Below are 20,854 nucleotides of genomic sequence, written 5' to 3'. Positions count from 1 at the left end.
GTGGACCTTTCATCTGCTCTCTTAAACAGAAAGATACAGTACCCTGGAAGGTAAGGCCACCATCTGGGTCACAATGAATCTTAAGGCAGTTTGTTTTAGGATACAAGCCATATAGCTTATTGATTTGGGTTTGTTCTTTATTTTACCAAGGGTACTTATTGTACAATCACTGATCTTCCTTTAACAATTCTTATGTTTCCATTCTGACCAACCACCTACGCTCGTAATCAGCCCATCTGTCCCAAAATGTGGTTTATAATGGTGTCATTTCCATAAAGATGCCAGGTCTTTAAAAACAACTTGTCTTTGACTTGTCTTGTAACTCCACTGAAGTAGACTGATTCTCCTTTCCCTTACTAGGCATTCTTTGTCAAAGAATATATCTTAAGTCACCCTGAAGATGGGGAGAAAATTGCACGATTAAGAGAGCTGATGCTTGAGCAGGTAAGTGAAGCAGAAGCCAATCCCCTTCTATTTTGCCTGGATATGTGCTCGCTTACCTAGAGCCCCCTCTGCATGGTTTCCTGCATCAGTGGTCTAACTGAAGCGGGCAAGCAAGGGTTACAGATTCCTGTAATATATCCCAACTTGCTAATTTCTACTTTTTCTTCCCACTGGGATGCAAAAATTAATTTAACAATGAGTAGACTATGGCAGCCAGTTACAGGTTGAGTATCTTTTATCCAAAATACTTGGGACCGTAAGTGTTTCAGATTTTGGAATATTTGCATTTACATAAGGGATATCTTGGGGGAGGGACCCAAGTCAAATAACAAAATTTATTATTTCATATACATCTGACACACATAGCCTGAAGGTCATTTTATATAATATTTTAATAATTTTGTGCATGAAGTTTCGACTATAACCCATTACATGAGGTTGGGTGTGGAATTTTCCACTTGTAGCATCATGTTGGCACTCAGAAGGCTTCAAATTTTGGAGCATTTCTGATTTTCAATTTTTGGATTAGGGATGCTCAACCTGTGAAACAAACAGCTTCATGTGGTCTCTTAAAACATTCTTTGAACATTCTCCTCCTAGAGACTTGCTGTAGGTTTGATGCCAACTCCAAATATGAGTGCATGAATGAATGAGATTGTTACGTAAGCATTATAATAAGGAAGTGGGCAATCAATAGACCTTGCTTTAAAGCAGTGTCATATTTTGCAAAGTAAACCTATAGATTACATGATATGGACAAAACGAGATACAACTCATCATTTTCTACCCCAGAGAAGCGTGGTTTATTTTATTTATTTGGAACCGTCAAGTACAAATAACTGGAAGGAGTAATCTGTTGCCTACTGTGTCCCTATTGACAGCTCTCAGCCTGAAAATGGTTTGAAAACCTCTGAGGTAGGAGACATGGTTGGAAGCCTGTGTTAAACAGGAAATAAAAACATATGATTCCTGTGAAAAGTGGAATATGTGTGATGAAATGTGACAAAGGCATCTGTTTCTACTCAATAATGTCAAATTAATAAGTAAAGCATGCTCTTTGGATTAGAAAATGATGAGGTTGGGTCTGGTTTTCATCCATTTTTTATGCTCTGTAGGCTTAGTCCACAAAACCTAATACTGCAGGGAAAGAGGTGGCCATAGAAGACAGAGAAAAATTACTTGAAGCTGATCTGTAAGGAAATAAAGAATAAGTCAAGTTCCCAATGTGACTCTGGGTGTTTGTAGATACTAGAAGTGAGCAGTTTAGGTCATCCAATACTTAGAATTATGCAATGACTTTAACCTTCATTGATTTTTAAAGATCTGTGTTTTACCTCTTATGAATGGTTCACTTCACCCCAGGACTGTATCTGCTGGATTCAGCCTGACTGAATTATTTCCCCAGAATTAAATGGTAGCTCAGCATCAAGAAGACTCCCAAGAAAAATAAAACCAGGGAACCTTTATTTCTTCTATGTCCTGCTTGATTATGTTCCTGAAACCTCGTGGAAAGAGCCATGGCCTAGGAAATGTGAGATTTCTATTATAAGACAAGCAGTGCACATATGACTGTAAATGTGACCTTGGCCAAGTCTCATCATCTCTCTGGGGAGGTGGACTGGAGAGGGCACCATCCTTCTCTGGACCTCTGCAAAGTAGTTCAGATAAACTCTCTAGAGGACAGGGACATGCACCACCCCAATGCTTCTTCCAGGACAGCCTTACGCTGCCTCAGCTGCAGGAAATGTGGCTATCGACAGACATCTCCAGCTGTCAGGCCCTTCAGGGATTGCCTTGGCTGCAGAGAGCCACTTGGCCCAAGGTTGCTACCTTCTCAGTGGTGCACTTCCCAGACTGAGGAAGCAATAGAAAGCCTGGCCATTTGGGCCCAACACAGGACAACTCAAACAGACCATTAAGGATCCAGAGGTTGAGGTAGGAGGATCATCTGACACCAGGAATTCAAGACTAGCCTGGGCAACATAGCAAGACCCCATCACTACAAAAACCTAAACACTAGCTGGGTGTGGTGGTGCATGTCTGTAGGCCCAGCTACTTGGGAGGCTGAGGTGGGAGGATCATCTTAGCCTAGGAGTTCGAGGTTGCAGCGAGCTATGATCACACCACTGCATTCCTTCCTGGGAAGCAGAGAGAGACTCTGTCTCTAAAAAGATTAAAATACAAATAAATGTTTAAAAACGTTCCAGAGGTCCCTTGGGTTTGGCAGCAGCTGACAGGACTGCTGTGCAGCCCAACTTCTTTTCTTGTCAAGTCCGGCTTCTGTCCCTCCCCCTGACAGGCATCAGTCAATCCCAAGGTACACCCTTATAAACATTATGATCTCCATGCTGGAGTCTGCTTCCCAGCACACTTGCAACTTGCAACAATCTGTGAACAAAAGGGAAGTCACCTAACGCTAGTGTTTAAAATGGAGAAGACAGGGGCCCCTATGTTTAGATTCACCTCCTACATCCCTTCCATGTCCTCATCACAGATGTGGCCTCTCCCTTTATGCCTCAGACACACTTCACTCCAGCTGTGCCTTTCAAAGGCATCCTTGATATTTGTTATGCAAATGTGCCGGCAGTGGGCAGCATCCAGAGCCCTGTCCCTTACGGAAGGTGCTGGATGCCCCAGCCTGCCAGGGTCAGTCCTGTTTGACCTGAGCTTTCAACCTAAAATCTTCACAAGCTGCAAAGATTAAAAACAGCAACAATAACAACAAAACCTTGTAGTGATGTAGGATTCATTTTCCTCCCAGTCTGTGAAATTTGTCCTTTTGACCATGTTAGCATGGGGGGCATTTTTTAAATACAAAGGACAGCTGCTGCTCAAATCAAAGGAATCACACACTATTGATGGTTGAACAAAGAAAGGTTGAATGTTTACCTTCATCTCTTCGGATCCTCACAGCAGGAAAGTTTTTTAAGTAGGACCTGCTGTCTTGTTGAATTATAAGTGAAGATGAATAATTTTTTTTTGTTTTTTTGTTTTTTTGTTTTTTGTTTTTGAGACAGCGTCTAGCTCTGTCACCTAGGCTGGAGTGCAGTGGCGTGATCTTGGCTCACTACAACCTCCACCTCCCGGATTCAAGCAATTCTCCTACCTCAACCACCCGAGTAGTTGGGACTACAGGCACGTGCCACCACACCTGGCTAATTTTTGTATTTTTAGTAGAGACAGGGTTTCACTGTGTCAGCCAGGCTGGTCTTGAACTCCTGACCTTGTGATCAGCCCGCCTTGGCCTCCCAAAGTGCTGGGATTACAGGGGTGAGCCACGCGCCTGGCCAGGAATAATCTTTTTAAACAAAAACAAGAAGCATAGAAACTGTCATAGAATTCCTTTTCGTTTTTTCCATCCTCCCTGGCAGATTCTGAAAGTCTGTGGGAGGGATGGATGAGCACAGAGGAACCCGATGGGGGAGAGAAGGAAAATGTGGGGGAGAGGGTGCCATGCAAAGAAGAGATCCTTAGGGGAGAATTGCCGGCCCTCTTAACAGGGAGCAGTGCCCACCCCTATTCCTTCTCCACCCTGGGAAGAGAAGGAAGTGTCCAAAAGACACGTAACTGTTACGAAGCATTGTAATTATAGATCTAAAATACGTGGGAAAGAAGCCTGGGGGAGTAGGAAAATTAAGTCTGAAATCAGAACCAAGTTCTAATCCCCATTTGTCTTTTATCCATGAAGGATTTTTCAGATCCTCAGTTTTTCTTCACCGGTAAAGTGACAACTGTTCCTACCTTGTCAGAGGCAGAGGATTAGCAGTAATGTAAGCAAAATGCATAGTAAAGTGTTCGGCCCATAGCAGGCACTTAGTGAGAGGTAGTCATTGATGTGAGGTTTTTTCCTTATATTGTTAATTAAGGCACAGATTCTGGAATTTGGTTTGGCCGTGCATGAGAAGTTTGTACCTCAAGATATGAGACCCCTTCACAAAAAGCTGGTCGACCAATTCTTTGTGATGAAGTCGAGCTTAGGGATACAGGTATGTACACTTAGGTGTCCATGGCAGGGCAGCCTGACCACTGCCGTTTGCTTGTTAAAGAGATGATGATATATCCAATAGTGACATCTTTTGGTTTTTCTACCAAACTGCACTGTTTTACCAGGGAGCCCTCAAATACAATTGCCTTGTCTGCTATTTGCGAGGCTTTCCTTTTGGGAAAACACAAATGTAAGCGAGGAAAAGCCAAATAATTCTGGAACTTGCTTTAATAGCTCCCTATGTAAAGATTTGATGACAGTTAGGATGTGTGTCTAGTATGCTAACCTATCTCATCAGTAATTTTGCCCATATCATTACTGTAATGAGATATTTCCTTCACTACATCTTTAGGAGTTCTCTGCTTGTATGCAAGCCAGTCCTGTCCATTTTCCTAATGGAAGCCCTCGTGTGTGTAGAAACTCAGCACCTGCCTCTGTGAGCCCAGATGGTACCAGGGTAATTCCTAGACGCAGGTAAGTCATATTCCAAATTGTCTTACAATTTGGCCTCACCCACAAGATGATCTGGAATGGTTCTCTCATTCTTTATGGCACAATTTGTCAAATATGCTATTTCTTAATGAAATAACTAACCCACGAGGCAGCTGCAGACATCTGCCACTGGTGAAACAGCAACAGCGTGAGAAATAAACTCAAACATTTGATTATATTGAGGCAAACAGGAGAAAACAAAATGGGATATATTCCCCCCCCCCTTTGGTTTCATAGCATTCTAGCACATGATAAAGTACAATTTGGAGACTGAGTTAATGTCCTTTTTTTTCCCCCGAAACAGCCCATTAAGTTACCCAGCTGTCAACCGATATTCTTCCTCCTCACTGTCCTCACAAGCTTCTGCTGAAGTAAGCAATATTACAGGGCAATCAGAAAGCTCTGATGAAGTCTTTAACATGCAGGTACTTAATTAGCTTTTTGTCTGGTTGTGTTTATTCCTTTTCTGTCTCAGTCATGAGTGTTTCTGTTCATTCTGCTGTGCTGATGAACAGGCCAACAAGCAAGAACTTGGCTTAAGGACAAACCTTTAAACACTCTTCTTGCTTTATGGGTCTCTAGAGTCTACAAAGACGTTTCTCTTAAAACTGCCCCATCGCTCTAAGACGACATCAGCAAGCGATGGAAAAGCCCAGGCACGCTGCACAGGGTTCAGCTCTGAGACCTGCCCCAAGTTCCTTCTGCAGTCCGGGACTCTCAGAGTGTGTCGCCACTCACTAGCTGCCTCTTAGCTTGCCTTTTAATTAATTTATTTTTTTTTTTTACGGGTCTGACTCTGTCGCCCAGGCTGGAGTGCAGTGGTGCGATCTTGGCTCACTGCAACCTCTGCCTCCTGGGCTCAGGCAGTTCTCATGCCTCAGCCTCATGAGTAGCTGGGATTACAGGTGTGCACCACCACGCCCGGCTAATTTTTGTATTTTTAGTAGAGACGGGATTTCACTGTGTTGGCCAGGATGGTCTCGATCTCCTGACCTCATGATCTGCCCACCTCGGCCTCCCAAAGTGCTGGGATTACAGGCGTGAGCCACCATGCCCGGTCGAACTTACTTTTACAGATAACGAGAAGGCACATTTTATGCCTTTTATAAGGCACATTTTATACCCACCTATTTTTGGGCCCTAGGCTGGAAGTCTGTCTACTTACACCTCAACCAAGGAATGCGCTGCTAACTGGTACAAAGTCACAGTGTGTAGCTGAATCTAACACGAAGGCATTCCTTTGGCAGGAGTCAAAATCTCAGACTTTTTATTAATTCATGCAGACTTCTTTGTCAATCTAAGTTATTAAGATTTTTCTATATTGTTAAATGGACTTTTTTCCCGCTGATTTGAAAAAAAAGTTGATGATTTTGTTTCAAATATGTCAGTGTTGTGGGCAGCCTTTAATCAGGGTGTGATAATAGCTCCCTGTGTGTTTCCAGCCAAGTCCATCTACCTCAAGCTTGAGTTCTACTCACTCGGCTTCACCTAATGTGACAAGTTCTGCTCCATCGAGTGCCAGAGGTCAGTGCCAGAGTGTGGGGAAGACCAAGGGTGCCCAGAGAACATTCTAGTCCTGGGAACTATGGCCAGCTGCCACGCGTTCAGGCTCTCTTCTCCAGACAGGTGCAGCACCACTACCATGCTGATGCTCCTCTCTCCTTCTCTTCCCAGCTTCTCCTTTGTTGTCTGACAAACACAAACATTCCCGAGAAAACTCTTGCCTGTCCCCAAGAGAGAGACCATGCAGTGCCATCTATCCAACACCCGTGGAGCCTTCGCAGGTATCCTTGTAGGGTAGAGGAACTAGAAAACAAGGACGATTCTGGAATTGCTTACATATCTCTGCAGAAACACATGGTAGCTGCCGAAAGCAAGCAGCTGGGCATTGTCAGACCAATCCACCTGGTGAAGAGTGCACCTCTGTCTGCTGCCCATGGTTAGAAATTTCTGCCTGAGCCGTGTTTCTTTTTTTTCTTTCCTTTTTTTGAGACAGGATCTCACTGTGTCACCCAGGCTAGAATGCAGCGGCACAATCCTGGCTCACTGCAACCTCTGCCTCCCAGGTTCAAGCGATTCTCCTATCTCAACCTCCCAAGTAGCTGGGATTACAGGCGTACACCACCACGCCTGGCTAATTTTTGTACTTTTAGTAGAAACGGTGTTTTGCCATGTTGGCCAGGCTGGTCTCGAACTCCTGACCTCAGGTGATCCACCCGCCTCGGCCTCCCAGAGTGCTGTGATTACAGGTATGAGCCACCATGCCTGGCCCTGAGCCGTGTTTCTGATAGGGACACATGGTAGTTGCTTGGCAGTGAAGCTAAAAGGGAAATGGGAAATTTACCCTCCTTGATCTATTTCATTGCTGCTGCTTAAACATTACGCAACGTAGTTGGGTGAATAAAGTGCCTGTGTGTGTTTGCATGCCCTGTGTATGTAACAGAAGTCTGGGGGAACGTCTTAGACTAGGAAAATACCCTTGAAGAGAAGCATTCTCCTGCCCAGCAGTCTTTGCCTTTGCCTAGACCTATTTAAAAGAGCTGCAACGGATTCCTTTCTGGGTACCCATGAGTATAGGAGCAATTTGTTTGCCTTTGCCATTCTTGAATGCATGAGAAAAGAGTGGTTCAGTCATTGGCCTTTCCCTGTCAACTCCTCATGGGAGGAAGGGAGCATGGCCCTCAGCCCCTGCCTGAACTTGGTATTGAAGTGATCCCTGTTTTTTTGAGAGCAGAGACTTGGGCTCAGCCCTTGGGCACTTCGAGAGCCTTGAAGGTTGGTTTCAAAGTTGAAGATTCATGGGTAGCCTCTGAATTTTAAAGATTATTTGGGAATAATTTAGGAGCAGAGAAAAATAGTTATTTCTACGCCAGGTAATTTCTCTGTTTTTCTACACTATCCTGGCAGAAGTCTATAGCCGCATCTGGAAGTGAATGAACGCGAGTGGGATTTGGCTTGATTGGTTTGTCTTTGCTGATTGTGTGATCCTCCCGAAAGTCCCGGGGTACCGCCTCTGCACAGCGCTGATGTCTTGCAGAAATTATATCTGAATGCATTTGGCTGGACTAGCTATTACCCTTTGTCACTTGATGATGCTGCAAGGGAATTTCTCAGTTTGTTCTGCTCCAGGAGAACTTGTTGCCAGCATGGGCAACTCTGAAAGCCTTCTCTGATTAGCCTCCCAAGTTTTCTGGTTTTAGCAAAATTGGAAGCAGTATATATGTTGCCAAAATTTCAATAGTGCGCATTGCTGTAGTACATCTACTTTTAAGGACTTGGTACTTTCTATTTAATATATTAGGTAAAACCATGTAAAACTGGCATTTTTATAAGTTAAAAATTGTAGACTATCAACTATTTCATTTTTTTTAACCTAATAAAGGATTTTTAACATGCAGGGGTTAAATTTCATTCGCAAGTGATTTTTTGAACTAATATTTCTCCTTTAATTCTTACTTCTGTTTTATATCACCACTGTAGTATTTGTATTTATAAAGAACTCCGTACAGGCCAGGTGTGGTGGCTCATGCCTGTAATCACAGCACTTTGGGAGGCCAAGGTGGGAGGACTGCTTGAGCCCAGGCGTTCAAGACCAGCCTGGGCAATAATAGTGAGATTTCATCTCAAAAAAAAAAAGAACTTCATAGCACAACTGCTATTTACTATTTATTTTTTACCTTCCATTTTATTATGAACATTTACCATTTACATTTAAAATGTAATACAAACTTTTCAAACACTCTTTCTCAAAACCTAAGGCTCTTCCCACCCCCTTTTACTTAAATCTAATTAAATTCTTTGTTCCTAGGCTCATCCTATCATATAAAAATTATTTTGAATCAAAAGTTTTAGTGAGGGGATAATCATCTCATTTTCTAAAAGGTTTCACATGTCCGTATATCACATCATAAAAATCAACCCTTGTACCTTTGCAGAGGATGCTGTTTAATCATATTGGAGACGGGGCCTTGCCACGCAGTGACCCAAATCTCTCTGCACCTGAAAAAGGTAAGACCAGCCGCATGATCAGGCCTGGAATGTGTAAGGGCTTGTTTTATCCTCATGTTCTCCAGTCTTCTGTGTGTCTGTGTGGAAAGCAGTGCTCTAGCGCTTTAATGATCAGGACTGGTATGCTCTTTAGGGGATTAATGAAAGACAGTTATTCATGATCATTTTTCAAAAGCTGTTTTCCTATAAGATTTTAACAGCAGAATCTGAGCAAGATAGGAACGCCTATGTTTAATGGTCTTTTGTTACCATCCAGTGAGTCACCCAGGCAATGCCTCCTCTTCCTGAAACAAAGTTGCCAATTAGGCTCCTTGTTCAGCACCGTGAAAATAGCTTCTCCCAGATCGATTCGGTGGTCCCATCCTTTGTCTCCCTTACAAAGCTCATTCAGCCAACTCATGTGTTGTTTGTTGTGACTCAGATACGGCTCTTGTACAATTAAATGCCATTTAAGAATTGCAATCCAGTGCATAATGGAGTGTGCCCTGCCTCAAGGTCACACAAAATGAGAACCAAACACATGGATAGCAGTAAATAGCCAATTAGGATTAGTCTGCAAGACAGCAGAAGATGAAGAGCAGATTAAACACGATTTCCTCAGCTACAGGTCGGGGCTTGCAGCAAGTCACCCATTCACCTCTCTCAGGGTCAAGCCTCAAAAATAAGAGCAGTTCCCCAGACCAATGAGTCAAGAGTTGTTAATGAAATATTCTGGGAAAGTGCCTTTTAATTGCCCTCTTAACCTCATTAAGAAATAAACTATAGTCATTTGGGTACACCGATACATTAGAACTTTCCTTGGAAGATGGAAATTAGTGAAGTCTTAGGCAAAATTATTTTAAAACACAAATTTGGCTTTAATGTTACAAGTCACATGTTGATCTTTGTCGGAACTAAGGAATGTGGTATTTTTCTCACCCCTTCTACTAAAGAAAACCACAGGCCGGGCGGAGTGTCTCACGCCTGTAATCCCAGCACTTTGGGAGGCCGAGGCGGGTGGATCACGAGGTCAGGAGATCGAGACCATCCTGGCTAACACAGTGAAACCCCGTCTCCGCGGTGGCGGCGCCTGTTGTCGCGGGAGGCTGAGGCAGGAGAATGGCGTGAACTCGGGAGGCGGAGCTTGCAGTGAGCCGAGATCGCGCCACTGCACTCCAGCCTGGGAGACAGCGAGACTCCGTCTCAAAAAAAAAAAAAAAGAAAAGAAAACCACAATGCAAATTTAAAAGAAGAGAGAAAAAGAATTTTAAGAGGGGTAACTCCATCCCATTAAATGAAAATGAGAGCGGTAAAATGTTAAAATTCTCAACATGCCCACCAGATGGCAGTGTCTGTACAGGGAGTGAGTCACTGGAACTCAGATTTGATGTAAACATTGCATAGAGGCTATTTACAACCAGCGTATCCTGCCCTTATTCCTGCCAGGATTGCTGTATATTCCTGCATTTTACCGAAGCACAGAGCAGACAAATTACAAAATAAGAATGATACTGTCAGGATTCCAAATCATTTTTGAAGGACATATTTCAGTGTAATTCATTGATTTCAGAAAGTTCTTTCCTCAAAGAGTTATCAATGAGATAATGTGGCATGGCTGTTCTTTCCCAAGAATTCTGCCAAATAGTTAAAATATTAGTATGTCATTATCTTCTCCATTTTGAGGTGTCACTTGTCCAGAAATGTCTACTAAAAACCAAGTTTTAAAATAGTCCAGTGACTACATCTTCCGTCTGTTATCCAGCATCTAAATACATGTGTAATTCTCAGCAAGTTTTACACCCCAGTGTAAAGATTTGTAGTTCCCTTTGACAGCACTAAGGGAAATGAAGAGACTTGCTAGCGCCCAGTTAAATGGTAACTATAACTGTTAGGCAGCCAATTAAATAAAGATTTAGTATTCAACAAGTTTCCTGTTTTGTTTTTCATCCAGTTAATTTTTCATTCTGGATAATTCTGACTTTCTTCTAAGATCTCAAGCATTGGAAGGGCAAAGCTGGACCATGTGTTTTTAGCTGTGTTATTCCCTTCCAGCTGTGAACCCCACCCCTAGCAGCTGGAGCCTGGACAGTGGGAAGGAAGCCAAGAACATGTCGGATAGTGGGAAACTTATCTCTCCCCCTGTCCCTCCAAGACCCACACAGACTGGTGGGTATTTGAAGCATTTGAACAATCACTTTTATAAAATAACTTTTATTGACTACTCCAGCTTGTCCTGAATTCCTGAGAGAAAGGTAGGCATTTGATTTCTGGGATAAAAACCTTAGTAGCTGCGTAATTCCTTGACAACTGTCTCCCTCTTTCCTGAACTTCTATTACACGGGGTCAAACAATGGTCCGTTCCAAGTAAGCCTCTCAGATTTTATAAAGTGCTCTTTACCAAGCCACCATTCTCAAATTCGGGGAGGCACCCTAACCTTGGTAGGTCACTAGCATCTTCTCTAACCTTCACTTTGAACCACTTCATTCTTATCAACCTCTGCTAACTCAGCTTCTTTCTTCAGTCTTATTCAGGCCTGATGCCAAAGTTTCCAGTTGCCTCTAAATAGCTGTTGACTAATAGTTATGCTCCACAAGCTTATCAGAGTCATTAACTTTGCATCCGCAGTTATCTGTTGCTTTGAGAGGTCTTTATGCGAGGACTATATTTCTCAAAGGGTTGATTCAGGGTACTGCCTCCGCTCAGGTGGTGGTTTAAGCAGCAAAATCTTGGCCAGGTGTGGTGGCTCATGCCTGTAATCCCAGCATTTTGGGAGATTAAGGTGGGTGGATCGCTTGAACTCACAAGTTCAAGACCAGCCTGGGCAGCATGGCGAAACCCGTCTCTACAAAAAATACAAAAATCAGCCAGGTGTGGTGGTACACACCTGCAGTCCCAGCTACTTGGGAGGATGGCTTGAACCCAGAAGACGGAGGTTGCAGTGATCCAAGATGGCACCACTGCACTTCAGCCCGGGCCATTGAGTCAAACCTTGTCTCAAAAAAAATAAATAAAAAAGCAAATTCTCAGTTCTAACCTCACACCTACTGAATCAGAATCTAAGTTTTTCTGGGGTAAGACCCTAATATCTGTATTGTTATGAAACCTTTCAGTGATCTAGTGATCCTTCTGCTCACTAGATCTTAAGAACCACTGAAAATGGATCTTAAGCTTTGTAAATTTATAGCAATAACAGGCCTCCTTGCCTCCTGAACTTGCTTGGTGACCTACATGTGGGGCCATTTTTAAGAGGGGCCTGCCCTGTTTTACTAGCTTTGCGTATTCTGGATGGGAGAGTTTCTTCAGCACTTACCTATGTCTATGGTGGATGTGAAGTTTTACAAATACAACTAGCCTAAAAACAAGAACAAAAAATGACATGATTTCTTTCATAGATGTTTCTAGATTATTCATGTTTCATCTGCTGTAGTCTAGCATCTCATCCTTCTTTACCTCTTTTTAAGATAAACTGTGGGCCAGACAAGGTAGTTCACACCTGTAATCCCAGCACTTTGGGAGTCCGAGGCAGGCAGATCACTTGAGCCCAGGAGTTTTGAGACAAGCCTGTGCCACATGGCAAAACCCCATCTCTACAAGAAAAAGCAAAAATTAGCCAGGCGTGGTGGCACACACCTATAGTCTTAGCTACTTGGGAGGCTTAGGTGGGAGAATTGCTTGAGCGCAGGAAGCAGAGGTTGCAGTGAGCCAAGAGTGCACCACTGCACTCTAGCCTGGGCAACAGAGTGAGACCCTGCAACAAAATACAATAAACTGTGTGCCACCCAATTTACTCTCTACTTGTCAAAGCCCAAAGTCAAGTCACCAGTAATTTTTGAAAGGCATATGAGGTCTTCAAAGAAAACAAGATATAACTTTAAGCTTATTGATGACCTGCATTAGTATATCAGTATGTGTGCAGAGGCCTAAAACTTATCGGCCAAATTATTTGTATCTCATTCACAATGTACATATATTCAGGCAGTCTCCAGTTTAAACCTGGTTGTGTCCCTAAAGTTGAGAACCTGCAAAACATTTTTTAAGGAGTAATATTGATGGTCCTTAGGTTTCCAGGCCAGTTCAAACCTGAAGACAAGGATACTGATGGAACTATTTTAGGTTGCTATGGGAAATCGCCTTTCCAGAGAAATATTTCTGCAAATGTGCTGTGGTTGCAGGGGCCACCATGGTGGTGTCAGCAACTGCCTGAGTCAAGAGGAAGAGGGTCCCAGGGAACAATAAACTTTCTGCCACCATTAAGGCAGGAATATAGTTCCCCATCAGGATCAGCTTCTCCCTACAGACATGATTTTCTTCCGTAATCATCACCCACAATCAACAGGACAGGAGAACTAATGCTGTTATTAGAATGTGACACATGCTGACAGCATGATCCAGCAAGAGAGAGGCTGCATACCAGCAGTGTGATCATGGAGCACTCTTCCTGACCCCTTAGGACCCAGAGCACACAGGTGACCTTACCCTTCCCAAGTTCACTGGCAGGGCTGCCATCCCTTCTGCACTGATTGCTCTCATGTTCTGTTCTTATGTCATCATCTGTGGTCACTGTTGTGGGGCTCTGTAACTGTCTTTCTTCCTTACAGCCTTTCAGTAGTTTTGTTACGAGTTACAAACCTCACTGTGACAGCTGGGAGAGTGGCAGCTAATCACAGAGCAACATGCCCAGAGTTCACCGAAACATCTCTGTGGAATTGAGAAATGTGGCTGACCCTCGCCCTGTTGACTGTGTCACGGCCAGCCTTCACCATACAGGACTGTGCTTTAGAGAGCTGGATTTGCTACACAAGCGTGCACACAGGAGCAATGCTATCACACATGCTGTGTCCCACGAGTAGGACTTGAAAATCTAGAGAGAAAAAGCAAACAGTTCACTCTTCTTGGCCACGATGATGAAATCCATAGAGAACCACCACCAGGGGATAATGGGAAGACCTGAGTACAAGCATTAGGGGAAGAAATGGAAAACCATGCACTTCTTGTATGGCCATGGCCAAGGGTTTTCTACCTATGTGGAGAGTACTGGAGTTGTTGGGGGGAGCTGATTCAATATATTCCCATAGACCTGTTCCAGGCTGCTGGGGTGGCCATGGTGTTCTCATTGGTGCTTAGGTCAAAGACAACAGCTGTTCCCCAAGAACTGCTCCCTAGCACCTCACACCTAAAAGCACCTTATGAGATAGAGCAAGCAGTGCAGAAGCACCTGAACTTTGGGGAAATGGAAAGGACATTGGATGAGTTTGGGAACCTGTCATTTGGTCAAAGCATCATATATGCCATGATAACTTTTTGCTGATGCTCCCATATCTTGGCGGTGCCGCCCTTTGTGAGAACCCATTCTAGATAGGCATCATTTAGCTTCTGCCCCATCCTCACCACCCCCTTTGCTTAGAAGGTCTTTATGCACTGGATCATCTATCTGGGTTTGTAACACAGAGAGCATGTGCAGATAGTCAATCGTCTGGTTTTTCTTAATTGAAATGTTATCTCTCTCCCCATTGACAGCTTCACCAGCGAGACACACGACATCAGTATCCCCCTCACCTGCCGGGCGATCTCCATTGAAGGTAAAGGCCCGTCTTTCAACTGAGGCTAGAGACTGGCCCAGGTTTTTTTTTTTTTCTCTAAGACTCATCCCGGATATATCAAAAGGTGCTTTAATTTGCAGGGACAAGGCAAAGAACATATCAAGCAGGGATAGGGGAAGCTGGGTAAGAAAAGAACACTGGACTTTCCCCTCTGGGTGCCTCCTCCACGAATGCAGCCATTTGTTTTTCCATGATTAGCCTCATTCTCCAAATGGTAGCAGTGAGAACTTGCAAACTGAAGTCAGTGCATATACTGAATTAGGAAAGGAATGTGGTCCTAATGTACCTCCTAGGAAATTTTCAGCCTGGCCTTTTAGTTTCAGGCACATCAAACACACACACACTTAGATTGAGAAACATCACTATCAAGATCTACTAAATATTCTCTGTTGTCTTTTTGCCTTTATCATCAGCCTCACCCATTTTATCAAAGCCAAACCTAACAGTCTCTTTTAATATTTTTATACCAAGTTTCTCATTTACATTAGAAATACATACTTGATCATGAAAAACAAGGCAGTAATATGGATTTTAAACATTTCTAGGGAACAAACTGGAAAGTTGTAAAGGTCAGACATTTGAATTGGTTTGCAGACATGGGCTATTTAACAACTTTAAACATAAAAAAAGTCCCTCATGAAGATAAAGAATAATATTTAGTCTCTATCCAAATTGAATCAGACTAGCTTCAAGGATTGTCCGTGCGTGAGAGATTGGTGTTCAGAACTGCTGCACCAGAGGCAAATATGAAGTGTGTTGAAAGAATGATTTTGTACCTGAGTGACTCAGGATTTACACGCTCCGTGTCTTTTGTGTTGATAAGCTAGTTCTAGCTAATGTTCAAAAGACAAATTAGCCTCTACAAATACATAGGGGCAGGTTGCGATCCAATGCATCTGTGGTGCTAACGATAGTTGCTGATAGAAATTGAGAAACTGGAAAACAATCCGCCTCCCTCCGCAAAATGGAGAAAATTGCAAAGAAGTGTGATTCCCTTGCATTGCCAAAATTTCTGATGTAGAAATTCGCGGGTAAGTGCAAGTGATTGGCTCATTTTGTTCTCATTCTGTAATGCAGCTGTTATTATGAAGTACCTGTGACAGCATTCACTCTGGAAGCCATAGCCTGTCACCTCGATGTGATGGAAAGGAAAGCAATATGGCTTTTCCACACTTTTACATTTACTCTTACTCACACAGAGCTCCCACACGTTGCTATGGAATTACCATCTGTATTTTTCAACTTAATTTTTGTTGGGTAGTAAGAAAATAAGTCTTAGAGATTAATTCTTAAACATTAAAAAGAACCCAAGGGCTAAAAATGTTTGAATAGCTATGAAATAGTCTTAGTTAGCAAGCTGGTATATGCTGTCTTTCAGCAGACCTGTATATATTTTTACTGGCCATATACAGTCCGAACCCATGTCTTTATACGTAGGGTTTGAAGGAAAAGAACATAGATCGAACATTTGTGTTATATCTCCTGGGTTACATTAGGGGGCATACTGCTACCATGTTACTAGCTTTGCAGTGTGCTGCCCTAACTGATAGAGTTTAGTGGGGTTTTGGGAATTTTTTCCCCCGCCAGCCATTAAACTATGGGTCTAACCCTACAGCGAAGACTGAGCTGACCTGCCATATTTTGAATTTCAGGTCTAACTTTTGACAGAGGTAGCAGTGAATTGGGAACTCTTAATTGGCCTTAATTTTAGGCTCCTACTAAATGACAGGATGTATATCTACCAGCGTTATTTTGTTTACAAAGAGAGACCAAAGTAAAGTTAGCTTAAGATAGCATTTCTCAAAGTGTATGCCACAGAACATTAGTTTTCCAGGACATTATGTAATAAGCGGGGAAAAAAAGGTCTATAGTCAAGTAAGTTTGGAAAACACTGGGCTGAACAAAATTATTTGTATTCCTTTATTCTAAGACTTGAAAATGCGAATATGTTTTGAATATACACAAGGAGCATACGGTGTGCAGCATTTCCCAGCAGAACCCTCTTTTCACAGAGCATCTCTTAGGACTCGTTTTCCTTGGGATACCAGTTGGGAAAGCAACAAACTCAGATGCCAAATGGAGCCAGACAGCTGACATAAATGAAGGAAGGAGGCTGGGCATAGTCCCCACATGGCATAGTGGGGACTGGCACAGTGAAAAGGGACAGCCCCTGCTCAGCTTTTAAAGATTCTCTCTATTAAGAGAATGTGTGCCATTGTGGCCAGAACTTCTAGCTCCTTATGAACTGCCAGAATTCTGGAGTTTCATGTGAAATGTGAAATGTTAAAAAATAACAACTAAATCAGGTTTTTAAAAAACCCTGCTGATGAAACAGCTCACGTCTCAGGCTACAGCCCGGGAGCTGCCAGTATGCCAGTTCAGCTCAGGAGTCTGGAGTGATGGCTGGAGAAATCAGGTGCAGGACCTTGGGTGCCTCTGCTCCTCCTCCTCAGCTCTCTGGGTCCTCTGAGCTGAGTGTGCTCAGCGGCCCTGGCTCCTGGCCTGTAGCATGCCCTGCTGAGCTGGGAAGGTGAATAGGGCCCCCAAAGGTTGTATGGTGGTTTTTGTGTTAGTTTTTTTTTTTTTTTTTTTTGGCCAGTTCCTCTCTTCCAAACTATAGGACTAATGTGTGCCTCCAAATTATCTTGGTGGGTACCTTTTTAAAATTATTTTTCGAGACAGAGTCTCATGTGCACTGGTGGATCACGGCTCACTGCAGCGTCAACCTCCCAAGGCTCAGGTCATCCTCGGGATTACAGGCATGAGCCACCACACCCAGCTAACTTTTTGGACTTTTTAGTAGAAACGGGGTTTTGCCGTGTTTCCCGGGCTGGTCTCCAGCTCCTGGCCTCAAGTGATCCGTGCCTCGGCCTCTTGAAGTACTGGGATTACAGGCGTGAGCCACCACGCCTAGCTCATGTATCCTCTATCTGAAAATAAGGAGTAAACTGGGCGGTGAACTGAACTCAAGGACTGGTGGCCCTGGCAGATAAACGTCTGGTGTGCATTTTCAGTGCTACAAAGGACAACACTCAAATTTGAGTGTGAGTGTATTAGTCTGCTCGGGCTTCCCCCATAAAATACCACAAACTGGGTGGCTTAGACACCGGCAATGTATTTTCTCAATTCTGGCAGCTAGAAGTCCAGGATCAAGGCGTGGCAGCCTTGGTTTCCCCGAAGCCTCCCTCCTGGGCTTGCAGACCGCCCTTCCTGCAAGGTCTTTGTGTGTCGCATTCTTGGCGTCGCCCTGTGTGTCCAGATGCCTCTTCTTATAAGGACACCAGTCAGCTTGGATTAGGATGCACCGTAATGACCTTTTACCTTAATCACCTTTTTAAAGGCTGCATCTCCTCATGCAGCTGGCTTTGGGGGTTCTGGGGGCCTCCGCATGGGGGCGCGCATTTCAGCGCATCTGCGTTCACGACTCAATACTGTGTTTCCCTCTCGTTTCCTTCTACCCGGAGCAGGGCTCTGTGCAGTCTTTTACCCCCTCTCCGGTGGAGTACCACTCACCAGGACTCATCTCCAACTCCCCCGTCTTGTCGGGCAGCTACAGCAGTGGGATTTCTTCTCTCAGCCGGTGCAGCACGTCGGAAACCTCAGGCTTTGAAAATCAGGTGAATGAACAGTCAGTGCCCCTGCCGGTGCCGGTGCCAGTGCCGGTGCCTGTGCCTGTGCCTGTGCCGAGCTACGGCGGGGAGGAGCCGGTGCGCAAGGAGAGCAAGACCCCGCCCCCGTACAGCGTCTACGAGCGGACTCTGCGGCGCCCTGTCCCGCTACCTCACAGCCTCTCCATCCCCGTCACGCCTGAGCCGCCCGCGCTGCCCCCCAAGCCTCTGGCAGCGCGATCCAGCCACCTGGAGAATGGGGCCCGGAGGACTGACCCCGGCCCGCGGCCCAGGCCCCTGCCGCGCAAGGTCTCTCAGTTATAAGTCACTTTTCTATGTACCTGCGATGCATTCTTTGCCCGTTTACAAAATAAGAAGTATGATGAGAAGACATTTAGTGTAGGCACTTTAATAACTTACTCAGATCCTTCGATGAATGGAATTAAAACTTGCTTATTAATATCATGTTGCACAATATTAAAAGTTGCTGATCTAAAACGCCAGATGTTAAATGAAATATGGCTGAATTTCATTAAAACGTTTCTCATTTGAAAGTGGTAAATAGTGATAAAGACTCCTTTTGTACCTTTTTATGTTCACTTTTTTTTATATAGTTTAATCTTAAAACCAATACGATATTGTCAGACAGTACAATGTGTGACAATGTTGTATCCTTTTTACTGAATACTTGATACTTGGAGGAAGCTTATTAAGTCAGTGTACATCCTAACACAGTGGTCCTTATTTTAGAAGACTTCTGTAAATAAGGCAAGGGTTTTGGCTCTTCCCCTGAGCAGATTATCAGTGCAGATCATCAGAATTAAAGTTCAAGCAGGTGAGCAAGACAGTATACTTAAAGGGTTGCAAGGATTGGGACTGGAAATTGTTTTGTTCTTGAAACAAAATGCTTCTTTAAGGTTGCTTTTGCTGTTTGACTGCTGTCTACATTCTTAAAATGCTATTTCGCAAATTGGTTGCTAAATCCCTTACTACCCTGACACCATGGTATCTACTGTATTTCTTTTCAAGGTGCAATTTGCTTCAGAGTTCCAATCAGCTCGATTAAGCAAGAGACTCCAGAAGAAATGTTTACTTGAATTTTGCGCTTCCTTTCTTGTTTCCTATAAAAAATTTGTCATTGAACAAGAGCAAGTGCTCAAGTGTTAAAAAGGCACAAATGACTGTGCCCCATTAGCAAGAATTCAGGAATCAATACGGGACAGTATTAAATTAATAGCTTAAGTGAAGAAAAAAAAAACTTAGTGAAAATGTATTAGCATGATTAAATGGCAAAAGGACTTATCAAAGGCAAGGGCATTAACTTTCAATCCTGCACAAAATAAAAAATTCCTCACGACTCTCCACTTTTACCAGTGGAGTTTGTCTTAGCTGACCTGTCGTCTTTCTGTTGAAGGAGGGTTGCTGTAGACTTCTCTAGCTTGAATATTGCAACATAGCATCTTAGATCTAGGTAGGGATGCTAATGCCACAGTTGTAGAAGTGTGAAAAAAGCACCTTGTCTGTAGTAATGTATTTTATATCTTTGTTTTTTCTTTTACTGACTGTTTATAACACTCAATTAACAATAGATATGAACTGTATTTTAAATCATACTGTTAAATATTTTCCCTCTTTTGTTGGGAAGCTCATTTTAGTTTAACCATGTTTATTTCGTTGGTAGCTTACCTGGAAGGCAGTGACCACTTTTTTATATTCTCTTAATGAAACCATTCAGCAGGTATATGCTGTTGAGGCTGGTTATAGAGGTTTTCTATAATAAATGTTCAAGTATTTTTGTATATAACTGGTTAATTTTAATAAGAGATACCATTATGTGTAAAAAAAAGTAAAAATAAAAGCAAACAGTTGTTGATGCAGTATGATTGTTATAATTATGCCAAATACTTTATGTATGAAAAAGAATATTTGTACATATGTGCTTTTAACAATTCTGCCATATTGACTTTACAATTTTGAATGTCGGAAAAATTAATATATGTTAAATATTTATGTTTAGTGAAAGTGTTCATAATTGAGAAAAGGAACATATGCATTTTAGCTTTGTATCTTGCAAGTTCTGCAGTCAGAAATTTTTTCAACTAGCTTTTGCTTTTGATAACACTTTGTGTCTGTAACCACATTCATATATATACACATATATATGTGAAGCTCCATATTTCTGTTGCTTTAAAGAAGTAAAAACTTCCATTTAAATAAGATGACATGCATAAGATAACAAAGCTTCCTTGATTTCCTTTTCCTGTGTAATTTAATAGATTTGTTGACTAGTGCTTGGGCACAGTATAAATCAGTGTTATTTGCTCTTGGAGCCATTTTTTTAAAAAAATTTTGGCAGTGAGCAGTTGAATTTATCTTGAATTTATCATGTGTGTGTATTTCTGAAGCAGCTACATAGCAGAACATTTTAAGAGATTCTGTTAGCCCACATGTTCATGTTGGTTGCTGCTGAATGGTAAATATTAAATAAAGTTACCAGATTAATCTTAATATTTCTGTCTTTACTCCTATCATCAGCATGTCTTTACTTGGAATAGAAGTGACTCTTGATCTTATTATAGTGAGATTTCTAGCCTTCTGTTTTAGACAGATCCTGTTTGTGTTGTCGTGCCCAGATAGATGCATTTCACACTCACTACAGCTCACTTACGCCATAGGAAACAATCACTGGAAAGGTAACAAACAATATGGGTTAATATCCCATAGAGAAGGTAGCATT

At 42.8% G+C, this 20,854-nt stretch overlaps 1 protein-coding gene across 2 annotated transcripts in view; it reads left to right on the top strand.

Annotated features, from left to right (window-relative positions):
* DOCK4 (dedicator of cytokinesis 4) overlaps nt 1–20,625 on the top strand; it is a 491,532-nt gene extending 470,907 nt beyond the window's left edge. For both annotated transcript variants that reach the window (XM_011999203.1, XM_011999202.1), the window contains 10 exons: nt 361–444; nt 4,311–4,430; nt 4,782–4,903; nt 5,226–5,346; nt 6,364–6,445; nt 6,596–6,705; nt 8,857–8,929; nt 10,961–11,074; nt 14,427–14,488; nt 17,977–20,625. In XM_011999203.1, coding sequence (XP_011854593.1) covers nt 361–444; nt 4,311–4,430; nt 4,782–4,903; nt 5,226–5,346; nt 6,364–6,445; nt 6,596–6,705; nt 8,857–8,929; nt 10,961–11,074; nt 14,427–14,488; nt 17,977–18,441 — 1,353 coding nt within the window. In that variant the 3' untranslated portion in view covers nt 18,442–20,625. The remainder of the gene's footprint in view (nt 1–360; nt 445–4,310; nt 4,431–4,781; nt 4,904–5,225; nt 5,347–6,363; nt 6,446–6,595; nt 6,706–8,856; nt 8,930–10,960; nt 11,075–14,426; nt 14,489–17,976) is intronic.
* The last annotated feature ends 229 nt before the right edge of the window (nt 20,626–20,854 follow it).

The sequence above is a fragment of the Mandrillus leucophaeus genome, unplaced genomic scaffold, assembly GCF_000951045.1.
Source record: "Mandrillus leucophaeus isolate KB7577 unplaced genomic scaffold, Mleu.le_1.0 Scaffold588, whole genome shotgun sequence".
Taxonomy (NCBI): domain Eukaryota; kingdom Metazoa; phylum Chordata; class Mammalia; order Primates; family Cercopithecidae; genus Mandrillus; species Mandrillus leucophaeus.
Note: the sequence above shows the minus strand (reverse complement) of the source record. Positions and strands in the feature narration are given on the sequence as shown.